At 36.0% G+C, this 20,037-nt stretch overlaps 2 protein-coding genes across 3 annotated transcripts in view; one reads left to right on the top strand and one right to left on the bottom strand.

Moving 5' to 3' along the window:
- The window catches only part of LOC114242390 (uncharacterized), a 177,985-nt gene that overhangs the window by 46,228 nt on the left and 111,720 nt on the right, over window positions 1-20,037 (top strand). The window contains exons 2-3 of one of the 2 annotated variants that reach the window (XM_028173528.2): window positions 4,403-4,585; window positions 13,602-13,647. In XM_028173528.2, coding sequence (XP_028029329.2) covers window positions 4,520-4,585; window positions 13,602-13,647 — 112 coding nt within the window. In that variant the 5' untranslated portion in view covers window positions 4,403-4,519. Of the gene's footprint in view, window positions 1-4,402; window positions 4,586-13,599; window positions 13,648-20,037 lie in introns of those variants that run through there. The other variant, XM_089738260.1, reaches the window with a different exon arrangement.
- On the bottom strand, window positions 9,350-11,658 carry LOC114242391 (uncharacterized). The gene is made up of 2 exons (XM_028173530.2): window positions 11,328-11,658; window positions 9,350-10,541 (listed from the first exon to the last, which is right to left on the bottom strand). The coding sequence occupies exons 1-2, from the start codon at window positions 11,512-11,514 to the stop codon at window positions 10,027-10,029; spliced, it is 702 nt and encodes a 233-aa protein (XP_028029331.2). The 5' UTR covers window positions 11,515-11,658; the 3' UTR covers window positions 9,350-10,026.

The raw sequence follows: 20,037 nt of genomic DNA, 5'->3' as shown, positions 1-20,037 counted from the left end.
CTTACATAGCTACACAATAACGATGTATTTTTGAAATTTTTTTTTAGTTCTGAGAACACTGCTTTTGTTTTCCACAAATCAACTTTAGGAGTACATTTTATGAATACAAACGACTTTTATTCTATGAGTATTCTTAACAAATTAATATGTACAATAATATTTAACGGATATCATCAAATATATATATATAATATAATATCTATACTAATATTATAAAGAGGAAAGATTTGTTTGTTTGTTTGTTTCGAATAGGCTCCGAAACTACTGGACCGATTTGAAAAATTCTTTTTCCATTAGAAGCCGACATTGTCCCTGATGAACATAGGCTACTTTTTTTATTAATTTTTTTATTTTTATTTTTTGGTTTCATGTGAGTTTTAATGTTTCCGAAGCGAAGCGAGGGCGGGTCGCTAGTCATCAAATAAATTAAAATACTGTAAAATTTGCGTTAAAAATTAAGTTAAATTGTTACTTCGTGCACAAAAGCTTTTTAGACGTAGTTTTATTATTCCTGAGAAGTTTTCGAAAGTTGTGTGAAATTATAACAAACATCCTGTATATATAAAGCTCGTTTTCAATCTATACGTTTGGCTTTGGAAGCGGTATTAATCGGGGAAACCCCGAAACTCCCTTGTAATACGTTTTTATCGTACACGTGGGACTAATATCTATGTAGACAATATGTGTCCGTGTTACTTAAACATTATTATGGATGACTCATAATTTTTAGTATTTTCTTCGGTTTCCCGTTTAGTAAATCTATTCGACGATTGAAAGTCTATTTCGTTTAAGCGACATTTCCCTTAATATCTTGGCAATTGAAAGTGCATTTTATTTTGTACTTACGGACCCGACAGACGTTGTCCTGCAAAAATTGATTCAAGTCGATCCAGCCGTTTAGTTGTAGTATAAATAAATAACCTAGATACCGACTGTAGCGCCATCTGCCGGGATGATTTGTGAATCTAAACCATACAGGGTGCCACCCAAATGCACACAAAAAAAGACATTCAAATCGGTCCAGCCGTTTAGGAGGAGTTCAGTGACAAACACACACACAGAAGAAATAAATATATATATAAAGATTAGCATCAAAAGATCCATGTTTTTAATTGAACTCCAATTGAGTTTACTCCATTTGAATAGCTGAAGTAGTTTTGATGTTATGCATTTTTTTCCAAATTGTAAACTTTCAGTTGCTCTCATGTAAAATTGCAAAAATGTTACTTAAACCAAATAGCCTTTCCATTTCACTCCTCATATTATAAAAAGTATTTTTTTAACACTTTTGTCCTCTTTAGTAGTTGTAAAAAGATATTATTTTTATACAATACTAGCCGTACTCGCCCCATTATTATTAGGGAGTCCAACACACTCATATAAATATTAGCCTATCCATTAAATACTTACATCTATTTTCTACATGGATACCAAGTTTCAAGTCAATCGGATGCATGGTTCAGTAGTTATAACGGAACATCCGTAAAAACCACTGTAGATTTATATATTAGTATAGATTAGAAAGTAGTTAGCAGAATATTAAAATGTCGGCAAATAAATCCTCAGTAGTCCGTGACCAATAAAATTGTTAAATATTCGAAATGTGGGAGATAATAGTACAACAATAATCAACACAATGTGAACCCATAAAAGTAGTTTAAATTAAGTCTATTATTTTTCTTGATAGACAGACCAAGGCCTTGACCGATGGAGATACAAGTTCGAAACTAGGCTTCTAAGATTTTATTTTCAGCTTACTTCACGTCATGTTTTAACCTATTATTGGGTCCTAATTTGACAAACTTTTATTGACACTGAGACCTAAAATTCTAACGAGAAAGCAGTGACAAGTAAACAAACAATCATCAGATTTACCATGTAAGCGTCAAAAGTCACAAATAACGTCAATCCATCAATCGTCTTCACGTGTACTTACGAACAGCTTTTTCGAGGGAGCAATAAAATTATGAAGATTTTAAAAAAACACTACGCAATTATTCATGCCTATCCTGCTTATTTTGTCGAAAAGCACCGTAGAAATTATGAAAAGAAATTACACCAGCTAAAACAAACAAAAGATTTTATTATTAATGAATGAAATTGATGTTAATCATTGATATCTAAGAATCATTAGTCGTCCGTGACCTCAAAAACGGAAGCTGTAAAGCATTCAATACATTGGGAATTATGAAAAGCATACAGTAGAAACTAGATTAACAGTCAAAATAGTTTTAACGTTAAATGTACGAATCATTGAATTAGACTTTTGAAGTCATGATCATCATGCTTAGTTTAGGCATAGTCCTAGAGCCGACGTCACACTATTGTAGTATTGACAAAAGCCCGATTCGTACCCCAAATAATCTTTCGCATATGGTCATGGATTACGGCACTAAATCCGCAATGCATATTGCGAGCTCTGAGAGGATTACGAATTAAAATGGTCCGATCGTTTGATTAAACTGGGGAAGAACAATCACATTCAGTGCGTCATATCAGAGGAGGTTTCGTACCATACTTTGTTACATCTTCCCGTGGACGAAGCCCCATGCGCTGGACTGATAAGGTGAAAGACCTTACCAAAACCCCACTTGACGAGTGCGTGCGCCAAGCCTCAGTTCGCAAACTATGGAAAACATCTGTCAATCTGTCAATAAACAAGAATTCCACATGACCACGACTGTTTTGCCAAAAATAAATGACTATGATGATGTTGTTACATCTTGAGACGTCAAAGTTACAATCGTTTAAATGATGACAACGCCACAACATGACTTGTCCCCGGGGACTACGGAAATTGAATTTTTCTTTAATTAAAAAAATTGAATTTTTTATTTGAAAATTTAATCAATTCTTATTTTCTGTAAACATATTATTATCTAGCTTAGAAAAATCTGATATAGGTTTATCAGATATTATCAATACTCTACATAAATAACCCTTTCGCAATACCTCCACGGTGTTTCCCGAGCGCTATGACATGTCCTGCTTCAAACGAGGCTTGTGGAGAGTATTAAGCAGTAGGCAGCGGCTTGGCTCTGCTCCTGGCGTTGCTGAAGTCTATGGGCGACGGTAACCACTTACCATCAGGTGAGCCGTACGCTCGTCTGCCTACAAAGGTAATAAAAAAACAAATAAAAAAATATCGCATAAAGGAAAACAATATGAAGATATCAATTTATATCAGGGTTTATTTTCTTCAGTGACTGATAAAAATTATAAACTACAAGTCATAACTCCAAACTATTTTAATAGGAACTGCATACCTGCATAAAATAATTTATCTATAAGAATATTTGACCTTAAGACTACTTGACACATTATTGATATTGATCGCGATTTAATATCGTTTTCCGAAACCGCTTTTATCCTCCGTATTCTGTTCGGATTCCGGGTATTACAAAAAAAGCTTCAAATATTAGATTTCAAAAGTTCACCGCTTGTTATCTTCTTGAGCTTTATATCGATAACCTTAAACTTTTTTCATTTTAAACTTATCCCAAGTTCAATTTGTTTGTTCCAATACAAACAAGATTTCGTTGTTTCGATTTTAATAATGATGTTTGTTCCGAGAACTTTTTGGAGCTCAAATTAAAGGCCCTTATTGAACAATAAAGTTCATACTTCCATTCTTCACTATGTGTGCTTAGTCCACCGTGTCTCTAACCTATTCAACCTTCTGGCCAAGTAGTCAGTGTCTCTAGATAAAGTTTAATGTGCCAACAAAAATAAAATACACTTGTCTAAAAGTTACGCATCGTTTCTCTATCTCCCACTTCGATCACAGAGGCTTGACGAGGAAGTAAGAGCTCGCGGCTAGCACGCAATTCACGAATAATAGAGACATAAATCACAACACAAAAACAAAGCAGCAAAAATTTCCGCGTTAAACGAATAATGCCAGTTTTTGTGACAAAAAAATTTGGTAAGATGCCAAAGAATCCGTGACCGATCTACGTGGATAGCGAAGGTCAACCGCTTTTACGTGATAATCGCTATTCGATTGAATAAACGTGTTAAACGAAGAATAATTGGATTAAATGATGGCGATTTAAATATTTAAATTGTGCGGACAGAACCAGTCAGATTGCAATTCCAAATGTTTTCCAAATCTGCTTTTTGGGGTCTTAAAGCCTGTTCTAAGCCCGCACGGGTCAGGTTATCGCGCTCTTCTGCCATGAAACTATCACTAATTTCGGGTTTAACAGATTAATAGCTGTAAGACTCCCTTGTTCAGTGGCATCATCCACGTTGTGGACCCAAATAGCTGAACTCTGCCCTTTTAGCCAAACAAAAACTTTATAACAATTTTTAATACTTTATTTTAACTAAAATTTATTAAGATTAAAATAATTCGTAATTAGAATGTTATAATACTAAAATAATATTTCTCTTGTTTCAGATAAAGTGAAAAACGTTCAGTGGAAGCAAAAGTGTGTGTTGTGATAAGATGATGTACTAGTTCATAATGTTGCCACGGTGGCGCTGCGGTCGCATCACGTGACATTCGGATCCAAAGATGGCGGAGACCAGTCCCGCCACTTCTATCATAGAGGGCACCGTGAAATTTCGCGATGGAAAAAAGGTATTCTTTAACATACTTATAACATAAATTCAAAAGAGCTCTCGGTTTTATTGTAACCAATTATCGCAAATCATCAACATAAATTGAATAAATAGCCATCATGGAACGCAGAGCTACAGACACTAGCAGAATTAGAAATGAAAGACATAAAATTGTAACCTACATGTGAATTTGTAAAAAGTAGACTGCTAATGATTTGCTATTATATTGTCGTAGTATTTTTATGTAGTGAATTTTTGAAGTTATACTTCTTTAGGCGCGTTATGAAAAATTGATGAGAGTGAAATTTTACGATGCGCGCGCACCGTGATAAATAATTAACAGAATGAAGTTGCCCACTAAATCGCTCATTACAATACGACCGACGTAGCTTGGCGAGTCTGAATATAGTGGCAGGTGAACTTTCCGAACCGTACCGAGAATTACCGAATTTATACGATGTCAAGAAAAGGGATGTCCAATATGCGTATTTGAGGATATTGTTTAATTGATTATGTTTTCAAATTGATTAAAATTTAAATAAAAAAAAAGAAATAAATTTAATAAAAATAAAGTATAACTTCTTACGCTCGTACATAAGTACACGCACCCTTTTTTTAATTACAACACTTTTTCTCGGTGTATTGGAGGCTCGCAGACGTGAAGTTATCAGATTAATTAAAGTACATGAACCATAACTTACAGAATCTCTGTCTTAATCCTACATACAACATTTAGGTACACATTAGTAAACATTTTTGGTGGTAGGACGTGTTGTGAGTCAGCACGGGTAGGTAGCACCGCCCTGCTTATTTCTGTCGTGAAGCAGAAATGCGTTTCGGTTCGAAGGGTGGGGCAGCCGTTGTAACTATACTGAGACTAGAACTTATGACTCAAGGTGGGTGGCGCATTTACGTTGTAGATGTCTATGTGCTCCAGTAACCACTTAACATCAGGCGGGCTTTAAGCTCGTCCACCTAATTAAGCAATAAAAAATTTAAAAAAATCAAATTTCATTACTCCCCTAGGGGAATCTAATAGATACATTGAAGTATAAAACTTCTATCGACGTTATCAGTTCTAAATAATCGATATAAAGTGGACGGGCTGTTTGTCGAGAACACAGATACCTCGATATCTAATCGATTTAATATATACATTTATATATGTCATTGATAAAAGGTTCAGGTTTGAATCTAAATTGGCTTATCATTGAAATTTTATTAAAATTGAAGGTAGATTGTCTAGTGGAGTCAAAGAATGCTTGACCTATATGGGATGAAAAATCCACTGATGCTCTCGCCTGATCTAGGCACGCGATTCCGATTAGTAAAACACTGTTCTTACTATGGCTGGTGTTAGCAAGTCTACGAAGTCCCAGCGTCTAACGGGCGCGCGTGGTATTTGGGACTGGGCGGTCTGCAGATGTTATGATGGGAACGTGGGCCCAAGGGACTAATCGATTTCCGTACATTCTTGCCCAAGCGTCCAATCTACGCGAGCAGACTGCCTCCTCGCAGAGGTCAGAGCTGGACGAACACCCTCTTCCGACTTCTAGTTTGGCAGCGGAGGTACGGCGCTAAAAGGGAAGAAGAGAGGGAAGTGGGCTCGCAGAAGTGGAGCATCGCCTGCTAGGAGTCGTCGCTGCTTAGCATCGTAGCCACGACGGTCGATACAATCTTCGCGACGAGGACGCGGCGCTACACTCCGCCGTGTCCTCGTCGCAGCCACAGTAGTGGCGGCACTTCGGCGGAGATTGAGGACCGTGAACTATCCTACCAATCCGTACATAGTTAGGATAACTCCATAGGCTACCGACGTTTAGGTCGGAAAAAAAGTATCTCTGGTAACGTGCAAGGCATAAAATAACAGAAACCACAATGACACGTGCCTAACCTCGACTCAGTCGTTTCGTGGGAGCCATACACGAACATGTCACGTTTGTAAAATCTCCTTCGAACTCATGACCATGAGAACTCACTATAATTGAAAAAAAACATTCCTAGAAACCGTTCAATAGTAATATTGGTATTGAAAATAACGGCAACAGTTTAAAACAATGCATACTCCCAAATCTTGAGTGCCTACTGTTCTTATCGTGATAGTGAATAGTCATGCGACAATACTGTAATTGCTTAAATAGCGAATGACTCACAATGCCAGGATTTCCGGTAACGCTAACTGATTTTGGTATTCCACATTCCGGATCCGTATTATACATAATATATAGATAATCGCAGATAATCAAATTATTTGTAGCGTACGGCAATCAAGTTATTTAGGCAAAATAAGTATTAAGTTTAAAAAAAAAATCAGAAACATGCCTTAATAATTTCTTCTTAATAGGTTCTTGATGAAAATTTTTATGTTAATAGGTCGTCTTGAAGTTCGTGAAAATTACATTGCAAATTGACGAAAGATACGTATTTAGATGTAAACCAATAAAAGCGTATCAATGACAAAACTAAACAATAGGACTACAAAAGAAATAGATAATTTAAGGATGTCTAGCCTAGGATGTCTAGTCTAGATAATGTCTAGCCTAAGTTTTTTATTCAAAATATGAGCCTTTCTAGAGGCAGCGTTCACGACTCTCAATTTAAATTCTTTGAACGTGATCCGAACAGTTCAGTAAGGCTCACCGGTGGGCACCGTGGTCTTAATGGAGATACTCGATTTTTTGGTGGATTGTGGCGTTCAACGTGTTAAGACCAAATTAGTCACATGTTATTTCTCTAAATTCACATAATACGTATTGTTTTTGTTGCAACTGGTTGGAAAAGTTTAGGGCACACGTTACAACATGAGGTCAAAAATTTCATAACAACTGTATTTCCCTTCGAACTGCTACGATTGATTGACAGGAATAGAAAGATAGGTGGTGCCAGCCCGACGGGTACAACACAAGACATCATAGAATCAAGTTAAGATTATAATAATGTAGGTAATTTTTAAAATGGTAATGTAGTAATTAAATAATAAAAAGAAAAACAAAATGTAAAAATAATTATGTTAAATGTACAATGAGAAATGTAACAGATTTAGACAACGTAATGAGAATGAGAAGTTAAAATTGAAAATGTATCGGAAGAAAGTAAATGCAGGCAAAGAAATAAAATGTAAAATAAAAAGCAGAGAAACGAAAATTATAAAAGAACGAAATACGAACCTAACATTACAAATAGTGAAAAATAAAATTGGCAAAAAAGCAAATAAGCCAAAATATGTCCCTGACAATGACTCGTCAGGGGAACGCGCATAAAAAAAATCCAGTTAAGATACTTTTTACTGGTGGTAGGACCTCTTGTGAGTCCGCGCGGCTAGGTACCAACCAACGCCCTGCCTATTTTTGCCGTGAAACAGTAATGCGTTTCGGTTTGAAGAGTGGGGCAGCTGTTGTAACTATACTGAGATCTTAGAATCTCAGGGTGGGTGGCGCATTTACGTTATAGATGTCTATGGTCTCCAGTAACCACTTAACACCAGGTGGGCTGTGAGCTCGTCCACCCATCTAAGCAATAAAAAAAAGATGAAAACATATTCATTAGTTACTTATATATTTCGTTTGCAACTTACGTAAAAGTTTGATTGATAACTCAATAAAGTAATTAAAATTTATCGTTTCACTCCCAAAGTTATTGATCCCTAACGAATTAATCGAAGTAGGTGCAGATGAAATTTTAATAGAACTTCGATCTTTTGAGAAGTGTTTGAAAATTGTTATTCCGGTGGGATTTTTCAATTAAACTTCAAATTAAGAATTGCTAATTTGTGGCTATCTTTGACCAACATTGGAATAGGAAATTTAAATTTATTTATAATAATGTTTTTTTTTCTCAAAAGATAATTAAATATAGGCAGGCCACTTTTATTCATATTTATCTCGCATAGTAATCAAGCATCGCCTTTCAACATTCGTCCTTACCCCAATATACCTAATTAAATTTTCAATGTATTAATTATAGGTATATTATACAGGTATACTATTACTTGTAGTATACTGCATAGTATACTATACATAGTATATGTGTGGTAAAAAATGCAACTAAAAACTTGAGCTGGAACACTGATAGTATTGTGATGTGGGTCAACAAGAGGTACCACCATCCTGTTTCTGTTTTTATATAGACACATATTCTGTAATTATATAGACACATAATCACGTTATCTATGACATCCGACAAACGCTAAACATCAGATGAAGTGGGAGCCGGTCCGACCATCAAATGAAATAAAAATAAACACAATTTATAAAACCCTTCCACAATCCAATCCAATGGTTTTGTCAATAAAATATTTGAACATTCCCAGTAATTTACCGCGGCGGGACATTTAATAAAAAAAAAGTGTGGTATTGTTTTTCGTTCGCACATTTCATTTCGTATAATCGGAAACATTAATAAATTTCACTAATGGTCCATGTTGTTCTATTTTTGGTTAATTTATTAAGTTCTTTAGAAATTTATCGGTATCATATATTTTTCAAAGATTGTAGACATTTGCGAATTCTTATTACTTAATTTAAATTCAGAGAGTCGTTTATAACAAGTCATGATCACGGATGCTCATATTTAAGTGTTGATTAGCATCGTTATGATCATGTGGGAGGACGTTGGCATTTGGCTTTTTTTTTCTTTTCTCGTAACAACTCACTATTGCCGTTTCATCACACGTTCGTAAATTTCGCAAATCATTCTCTGTGGTTAAAAATCGATTTAGCATTTGTACCTAATATAACGCACGTAAAATGTGGCAACAGAAAACCCCAAAGTAATGAAACAAACATTTATTTTAATTACATTTATTATGTCTTTGTATTCCTTTTCTGATGACAACGGCAACTCAACATTGCCAATTTGTTTGGATGAAATTACAATTTGACCTGCAATCTATCATACCGTCCAATGTGTATTAAACTTTCTCTCTGCCAATAACAGCCAAACATAATGTCAAGTAAAGATCATCGACATATTTCCAAAGCTTTTATGTTTCCTTCAACTGTTTTTAATAACAAATCTAAAATAATTCTAGATATATATAGACTAGTGGACATACTTGTAGCTACGAGTATCTTGATGTTTCACAACAGGAGTTTGTACGAAACATTGTCCTTAATATGCTTACGCTGCCGATGGCTTTTTTTTCCTACCTAAGCTGATGGTCTAGAGAGATCATGACAGCGTCACCGGGCTAGTAGGTGAGCTTACGGGGCTCAAACCTGACGTTGTTGCTAACACGAGCTCTAGCAAGAGCCGTACTTCCCAGAATCTATCACCAGATCGGAAACGCGAACCACTGAGAAGATCCGGCGAGAAACTCAGTGGGCTAATGAGGCCGCGCTATTACAGCATACTTGACACGATGATAACCCGGAAACTATAACTTCGTTTAAATCTTACTTTTAAACGTATCTTCCTTTTAGCCCCTCATGAAGTTATGCCTTTGTCATTTTCACATAACTATCATAGAGCCTCTTTCTCCTGAAATGTTATCTCTTGTAGGACCTTTAACATTCCTATTCTAGCTTCAAACTTCTGCTTATCATTTAATTTCCGAAAGCTTGGAACTAATGACAACATAAACTGTCTGTCCTCGTCGCATTCATCTTTCTTCATTTCTTTTAATATTTCCAGAATCTTCTCGTCAACGTTTTCATTTCGCTCGTAGAACGGTTGAAACTGATTGTTGACGCTTTCATTAACTATTTCTACTTTAGATGTTTGTCCCTCATCGTAAATCTCAGTTTTCATACAATCCAAAGGATCAGAGGACTCTTCGTCTGTCTCTTTCGTTATTTCGAATTCACCTATTGCGTCCGGGTGAAGTAAAAAGGACATCAAACCAAAGTATTCGTACTTTTTACGTCTTTTAATCGGTTCATGATCGATTTCGAGGCTTCGTTTCTCTTTCTTCTGTAACGACAGTTCCCTTGAGAAGCACGTTCGGAGGCTCTTCCAGCGTTTTAGTATTTCGTGGCCTGTGCAACAAAGAATTATAGATTATTGTTGGTGTAGTATTAAATTTTATTTGATGTTGCGTAACTTATTGAATCGATTATGTTTATGGTCGATTCGTATGACTTCAGTACAAGGATATTTGCTATAAAATTGTTAATGTAGTTTATAAAATCTAATGTTACACCGAAAGATACACTTGTATTAATATATATTTTTATTCAAAGCGATTTAGAAAGAATCTTAGCTTAACTAAGAAACATTCAGATTAGATTTTAATCCTTTTTTTACCACATTAATATCTAATTATACGTGAAATATTACTGGAATTATATTTTATTTATTATTATTATTTTCATTATTTATATTTGATCCAAAATCTAACTAACAAGATTCAATACACAAATTCTTTGTCATCAATAAGTGAAATATACACAAAAGTTTCATATTTTTCAGTTTTCCTCTTCATCAACTTTTATGCAACAGAGACAATGTCGCTCCCAGTCTGCGTTCATAATAACATTATTGGTCATGAACCAACCTAACTTTGACAAAGATATTGGTTGGATAGACCGGTTGCATAACCGAAATACTGAACACATAATTTTGGTTGCATAGCTCAACAACTAAAAACATTGCCATATTCCATCCAAATCTTGAAGGAGTTGCTTGCAACCTCTGATTTCAACGAAGTAAACACTAGAGGTAGATTTACATTTATTGTACTACCCATCATTAATTAGTTTAGTATCATGCCGTCGGGCTTAAACTAGTAATTACTAAATGATTTCACGATCAAAATCACATACGCAGTTCGACTTTTTCGTGTGCCGACATTTGCTCCCAATTACTGAACACTTCTTGGCAGACTTCGATCCACAATTTGATTTTGTTCTTTTTCTGACAGTAATACATAGTGTCACTTTTGTTATACAACGCCGGTCTCTTCTTAACGGCTTCTATGAGTTTTTCCGATTTTACATCTGTTATTCTCATGATTTTCGACGACAAAAGTCGGTTATTGTACGTGCGTTGTATGTAGCGCGTGTCGGCCGACTAAAGATGGCGGAGTCTGCCGTCGCGCGAGTATGGCGCAATTCGTTGTAGACGCGACCGTTTTTGTGGTTCGAATGGGGTGACCAAAATATTGTCGGGTATTAAATTGAAAAAAAAAATCCAGCAATAGCTTTTCAATGTAATTATCGTTGTTTTGGTTTATTATATTAAATTTAAAAAAAAACTAGCAATAGCTTTTCAATGTAATTATCGCTGTTTTGGTTTCAAATATTAAATAATTAAAAAACCAGCAATAGCTTTTCAATCTAATTACATATCCTTGTTTTAATTTAAAAATTGATCGCTCTGAAAAATGTTATAGATAATTTATAGATGTTCAAGCATTTATTGTGTCGATCGGTCGATCTAGGTTACGATTATCTGATAAAAGGGCTCCCAAACTCATCACTCGGATTTTGATGAGTCTTAAGGGAATATTTAACGGTTACTGTTCTCACGAAAACTATATTTTATTCATCAACTTTTTTATTATTTAACTCAGTATCTTATTTAGAATATAAGATAATTGATTCAATATTAATATTATTATTGTGCGTTATGTTTCGTCTATACTAATATTATCTATACTTCTATACTAATGTTATAAAGAGGAAAGATTTGTTTGTTTGTTTTTATTGAATAGGCTCCATAGCTACTGAACCGATTAGAAATATTATTTCACTGTTTGGAAGCTACACTATTCCCGAGTGACATAGGCTATAATCTTTTTTGAAAAAAATTAGGGATCCTTACTGAAACTCCAATAATGTAACCCAAGGTGTAAAAAAATTACCTAAAATATTCTTTACATCGCGTGCCCTGCGAAAACTATTGATGATAGAATAAAATAATGTACTACGACTTTGTAGAACACATTATTATTTACAAAAAGTGTTACGACAACATATTATGTCTAACTATTATAGCTGATAAGTGTTCTTTTATTTAAAAAAATAAAACAACGTCAAAATTAAATATCGTTGAAATTTTTGTTAAACACCCGAGCTAGTTTTGTATAGATACACACAATAAAATTCACGGTCAACCTACACGGCTGCGGCGACGAAACGGGACGGCAACAGTGGCGCAACATGTCGACCTCTCGCTTGCCGTGTTTTATCGCCGGCGAGTTGGCAACGTTTGAAGCGTCGCAAATGACATTGAAATAATACATGCATTTATCGTATTTTTACGTAATACAGTAGGTACATACGATTTGAAATAGCTAACTGGTTATAAAGAATTAAGTCTATTTAGTTACACTACATGATTTTTAATACGCTTTTATCAGCTTCAGACGTGTATGTAACGGAATCTTTGAACATGATTTTGATCCCCTTCAAAACGTCGGATTAACTAGAAATTTGGTATACTTATTAAGGACCGATGACAACTCAATATCTAAAAAAAATTTGGAAAAAATTGTAATTCAACTAAAAAATGAAAAATAAATAATAGTTTAAAAAAACTAACAAAATATGCTTTTTATAGAAAATCCAACTAAAAAATAGAAAATAAATTTGAATAAAAAATTGTGTAAGAGTGATAGTGTAATATTTTATGAATATATATGAGTAGAAGGGTTATTTTGATAATATCCTGAAAAGCACCCCACGCTTTTTTACAATAAAAATTTTTTTCTTACACTATTTTTAATTCAAATTTATTAAAATTTATTTTCTATTTTTTAGTTGGATTTTCTATAAAAGCGTATTTTGTAAGATTTTTTAAACTATTATTTATTAATATTTAAAACGTAAAACACCTGATGTGAAGTGGTTACCGGAGCCCATAGACATCTATAACGCAAATGCCACCTACCTTGAGATAATAGTATCATAATCTAAGTAGTGCTGTGTTTCGGTTTGAAAGACGAGACAACTATTTTACAATACAATATCATTCTCTCTGACCTCATGTCTCAAGGTGGGTTCTGGTATTGACGATCTCTTCCGATAATAACGCAATCTTACCCTTTGTAACGTTAGTGAATAAAGGAAATACTAAACTTCAATCTTTGCTTCCAGTGGAAATCGCGATGGTGTGTCATGCGGAAGCTGTCTCCCGTAGCAGGTATGATTAATCATTTAATTTTGTTTTAAATGAGCTATTTTTTTATTGCTTAAATGGGTGAACGAGCTCACAGCCCACCTGGTGTTGAGTGGTTACTGAGCTCATAGACATCTACAACGTAAATGCGCCACCCCCTTTGAGATATAAGTTCTAAGGTCACAGTATAGTTACAATGCCCGCCCCACCCTTCAAACCGAAACGCATTACTACTTCACACTGCCGTCTATCTTAATGAATATTTAAAAAAAAATCAAAATCGTCTTGTTTTATTCGATGAAAAACATCCACATAAATCATATAACCATTATTCGACGTACCTACAAGTTACAATGCTTGTATGGAATATCTAATCCTGTTGGCGTGTCGTGACATCACTCGGAGTCAAAGTTCCGAGAAAAGGTAAGGCGATGAAGGTGAGCGGTCGTCCAGTTCGTTCACTGCAAAGTTTTACTGTTAACTTTAATGACGTGATAAAACGTAAAATTAACGATATGAAAATAATAAATACAAATAAAAATTAAACAATCACGTAAAGTAATTAAGTATATTACGTGATTTAGATCTTGTACAATAAGCCTTTTATGTTCACAAAATGCGGGTATTTATCCATTTTCTAGCATATCTCACTTGCCTGGCTTAGTATTTGCTAGGAGAGTTAATTTAAGATCATGCTTTACGTCATTATGAATTGTTTCAACGATAAGTGACAAATCCCCAAGCTGTTCATATTATAATAATGTAGTAAGCAAAACACATATTACTGCTATTGTTCGGCTTTATATTTAAAGTTACACGTTACATCAAAACCTATTATTTAAATAATACATTCATACATAAACATAAATTACATGTATTTCGGATGTCTAAATTGCGCATTCAACAGACACACAATTATATTTATAATGTAAATCCGTAATATCGGGATATCGAAATAAAACGTGACACTTTTCAAAATGGCTGCGAATTTTTGTTAAAACTTAGATAATAAGGCAGTGGGCAAGGCATATATAAACGGATGGCTGTTGGGAAGAAAGGTTCTTGAGTGGCGACCACGTACTGAAAGACGTAGCGTGAGTAGGCCTCCCACAAGATGAACCGACGATCTATTGAGGTTCGCGGAGGGCTCCGCTGGTTGCAAGCAGCACAGGATCGATCTTTGTGGTGAGGCTTGGGGGAGGCATATGTCCGGCACTGGACGTCTGTGGGCTGAACCTCAAGCACCGGTCACCGTCCTCGCCGAACCCGTCGCTTGCGACAAAGGGCTCGCCGTTTAAATTAACCCATAGACACAACCCACTGAGTTTCTTGCCGGATCTTCTCAGTGGGTCGCGTTTCCGATTCGGTGGTAGATTCTGCGAAGAACTGCTCTTGCTAGGACTAGTGTTAGCAACACTCCCGGACTGAGCCCTGTGAGCTCACGGTGAATCTAGAATAACCCCTCGAGATTACTAGAATAGGAAGGAAAAAAAAGTGGGCCGAATAAAATTAGAAAACTTAAAGTAAACGCAAAAATCGCCGAGATGACCCTGCATAAAGTCGGACGTATGATGGTCAGAGCAAATATAAACTTGTACCGCGGCAGGACCAGACTTGGGCTTAGCTAGTCAGTAAAAACGTTCTCTAAATAAGCTAAGCTTTATATCTCGTCCGTTTCTTTATGACCGTTCGGGCTCTCGCCACTCTGCGCGAGGTAATTTGATGGAGTTGTAAAAATGCAATCTGGCAGAGTTCCGTTGTATTTTGTTATTAAACATTTTATTAAACGACGTCACTGTAAGCGGGCTTGTTTGATAAAGTAACTGGTAGGTAGGGATCATGGGCAACGTACCTGCCTGTTTTTGCGGCTTTATTTTTTAAACCTACCTACTCTTTTTTTTATTACTTAGGTACGTAGACGAGCTCACAGCCCACCTGGTGTAAATGTCTCCACCCACCTTGAGATATAAGTTCTAAGCTCTCAGTATAGTTACAACGGTCGCCCCACCTTTCAAACCGAGACGCATTACTGCTTCACGGCAGAAATAGGCAGGGCGGTGGTACCTAACCGTGCGGAGTCACAATACGTCCTACTACCAGTAACAACGACGAACAAGCGAACACATTGTCGTATTTATTAAAGCGGATATACCCGGCGTTGCCCCGGTCATGTAATTTACCGTGATAAACAGCATTAGTTGTCTTAATCCAATATATGAACAAATATAATTGCAATAAAATCTTATATTACAATTCCAGAATTTCGCGCCTAACCTAAAATATGTCTTTTATTTCACTAGATGGATATATGACTCGGGGATTATCTAGTATTAAATGGTTACTAGAGCCGTTAGACATCATAAGAGTGAATTACCTTGTCCTGAGAGGTGAGGTCTTAATCTTAATTGTACGGTACCAATGGCTGTCCCATCTTTTAAACCGAAACGAAATACGTCATTATAAAACCAAAGAACACGATCGAAACAGTTTTACCGCGGGCAGTTTCGCTTTCAACATAGCGAATTATCTCTAATAAACAAAATAAACACAATACCGTTAGTGTCGCAACGAGTGCCGCTTGAAATAGCAATCGCTCTTGACACGACAATCTTGGACATAGATTACAATTACATAGAGAACGCACTTCAAGTATTTTTTTCGTTTTGTTGATCTTCTCAGTGGGTCGCGTTTTCGATCCGGTGGTAGATTTTGCGAAGCTCTTGCTAGGGCTAGTGTTGGCAACTAGTTCTCTGGTTAGAGCCTCACCTATTCGCCCGGTTAAACAGGTCAGGTCAAAGATGTCGTCGTGGCCTAAAGGATAAGACGTCCTGTGCATTCGTGTTGAGCGATGCGCCGGTGTTCGAATCCCAGGCGGGTACCAATTTTTGTAATGAAATACGTACTCAACAAATGCTCCCGATTGACTTCCACTGTGAAGGAATAACATCGTGTAATAAAAAACAAACCCGCAAAATTATAATTTGCGTAATTGGTGTCACAGGTGCGCAGTGAGCTCGTCCACTCGTCTATGCAATAAAAAATAAAAAGTTACCAGCATTGGTAGAAAAGGAAAACTGTCGTCGTTCATATTACTATAACTTTCGGAGATACTAAAATTCAGTGGCGGGTTCCGCTGTGAAGCTATCATGCCTTCACATATAAAGGGTTTGGTATCATACCACAAATATATAGATCTCAGCTCGCAAGGCACATACATTGTGAAAGCAATGGTTGCTGGTGAATAGGTAAGAACAGATGAATCGAGATCTTTAACGCGTCTATTAATAAATACATAGACATCACAACATGAATCTTCCCACCCACCTTGAGACATTCAGAGACCAACTATTCTGAGCCTCAATATAGTAGTAGTATCTATCGCTTGTACTTTCATTACTGGTGGTAGGACCTCTTGTGAGGCCGGGTGGTAGGTACCACAACCCGACCTATTTCTGCCGTGAAGCAGTAATGCGTTTCGGTTTGAACGGAGGGGCAGCCGTTGTAACTATACTGAGACCTTAGAACTTATATCTCAAGTTGGGTGGCGCATTTACGTTGTAGATGTCTATGGGCTCCAGTAACCATTTAACACCAGGTGGACTGTGAGCTCGTCCACCCATTTAAGCAATAAAAAAATAAAGAAACATTTCCTGTACAAATAAATTTCCAAGTTAATACGACAAAGTTTGTGAAAATGACTTTCATTGATTCCTTTCCATTTATATCAAGCTAATAAAAACGACTTGAAATCAAATCTCTCGCACGTTCATAAGAATGCTCACAGCTAATAAAAAAAAATTCAATTGACATGCCAATAATTAGTATTCTAAACGCAAAACTTGAATGTAATTATTGTAAAGTCGCATCTGTGATTCGCTGTTCTAATCTATGCGAGCTACCGAGAAACTAATCTGACATCAGCTTTCAAGAATTCACAGCATAAAGGTGCATGCTTATTTATACATATTATCGTTGTCGCGTACTATGTCTGCACTCCTGAGATACTTCTCAACTTAATAGAAGCATAAGGCATATCCATGTTTTTAGCTTTTACAACCTGTAATTGTTCCTAATCTATATATTAATACCTGAAGCAAAAACTTACGAAAATTGCACGGACGGAGGAGTATGAAATTTCCCACACTTATAGAGAAGGAATTCAGAATGCTAATATTTTTTATAAAAAATGCATTAAAAATACATGAAATCAATAAAAAAAGAACCATGCACACACTACCATGTTTTTACCACCTAGTCGATCGTTTGGACGATTTGTCGACTCGATCTTAATATATTTTACCGAAAACCTCGTCTCCAGAGAAAGAGAAAAACATCACTAAAACCTATAAAATGCATCTTTGTTAGAAGTATTTATTTGCGTAGTGGTTTTTGTTCAGAAATAGGCGATGACAGTTATATGCGTCATCGAAACTATTTTTCGGTTTGATCTGGCGGTTTTATCATCATAACTGTCTTGTGAGTCCCCACGGATAGGTACCACCGCCCTATTATTCATCTGAAGGGTGGGGCAGCCGTTGTAACTATATGAGAGACCCTAGAACTTATATCTCAAGGTGGGTGGCGCATTTACATTGTAGATGTCTGTGGGCTCCAGTAACCCCTTAACATCGGGTGGGCTGTGAGCTCGTCTACCCATCTAAGCAAAAAAAAAAACGAAGAGTTAGAGAATTAAATAGTTATATTTTTTCTTCTTTAAAAAAGACAAAATAATTTCTTTTTAATTGTCAGTGCGAAGACAGGGTGCTTAGTGCGAGTTTTTTAACGTTCTCGACAGCGTAAGAGTTAAATCAAATTTGTATGAAGTTTAAACAGCGCCCCTAGCGGCAAACGTTCACACAACTCCATACAAAATTTAACTTTTACACTATCGAAAACGTTAAATAACTCGCACTAAGCACATTGACAAGAAAATCGAATACGTAAATAGAATCGGTATCTTAAAGTGTCCAATGATTGGAGTCGAAATTCGATCTTTGGGTAAACATGACTAAATTATAATTCCAATGTTATGTAGCAAATTAAAAAAAAATAACGCTTAAACAGGCGTCAGTCAATCTCATACATGACCGACTCCTTCAAACTTTCCCACACGCATCGTGTAACCTGAAACTGGAGAGAGATAGGCGCATTTATGTATTAGTCGGAAAGAGACAGGCTCAGTGCACCGACCGCACTTCAATGTTCTCATTGTACAACTCTAAGATCTAGTTCTAATATCCGGATGACTATGGTTATTTAAATCCAAACCGTATTGTGAAAACGGTAAAGTTTTTATTTCTTTGAAATGTTCGACCGATGCTAATAGAGCGCTTGACATTTCTCAGCTGATCGATTCTTGAATTAGTATTGAGTCACCGACATTACATTTAAGTGATATGTTCATGTCTTTATATCAGATGTGCGTGGGTTCAAACTATTCAGAAAGTGAATAAAAAATATAAAGAAAGAAAACTGTCATCATTTCCACCATCCTGCCTATTTGTGCCGCATAGCAGTCTTAGGTTCAGATATGAAGATGGGACAGGCGTAGGAGGATGGACGAGCTAATCGCCCACCTGATGTTAAGTGGTTACCGGAACCCATAGACATCTACAACGTAAATGACGCCACTTAACTTGTGATGTGAGTTCTAAGGTCTCCGTTTTTACAGTTGTGGGGCAACTGTAAAAACGGAACTTCAAACCGAAACGCATTATTGTTTCACGGCAGAAATAGGCAGGGTGGTGGTACCTACCCGTGCGGACTCACAAGAGGTCCTACCACCAGTAAATGTGTGTGTATGGGCTCCAATAATCACTTAACTTAATGCTTTCATATTATATCAGTACATCTCATCTTCCTTTCAATTCGATTGGCTTCTACTTAAAGTACTTCTTCAGATAGTTCTTTCCCTCAAACACGAGCTTGTAAAGAATTTCAACCCATCTTCAATTCTATCAGACAAAATACACGCATCGAACACAAACATACAAACCCACGAATCATCATTTGCTATATAACGACACTATAAAGACACGCTATAAATTCAAAGAATTACAAGGAAAAAACAAAGAAATTAGCAAAAGATATATCGTTTTACAAAAACCTGTTCTTAAAATAAAAGTATCGTGTATTAAGATCGTCCATCGATAAAGTAAAATGGACTTAAAGATCCAAAAATAAAGTTTACATTAGTTCGTATGAGGTGGGTTTGAATGCGCACGGAAACTTAAAATGATAACGATTTTTTTTTTTCGAGTGTTGAGGGTAAACTTGAAATTTATTTATTTTTGTCGATAACAAAGGATAGCGTACATTTACGGGCTCATATCTCCCTTGATACTAAGCGGTTAATAACTAATTCATATTTTTGGTAGATCTAGTCTTTATCATTTTAAACGCGTGAGTTCATCT

Source organism: Bombyx mandarina, chromosome 03, assembly GCF_030267445.1.
Source record: "Bombyx mandarina strain Sakado chromosome 03, ASM3026744v2".
In the NCBI taxonomy this organism is placed as follows: Eukaryota; Metazoa; Arthropoda; class Insecta; order Lepidoptera; family Bombycidae; genus Bombyx; species Bombyx mandarina.
The sequence above is the reverse complement of the archived record's forward strand: the minus strand, read 5'-3'. Positions and strand labels throughout refer to the sequence as shown.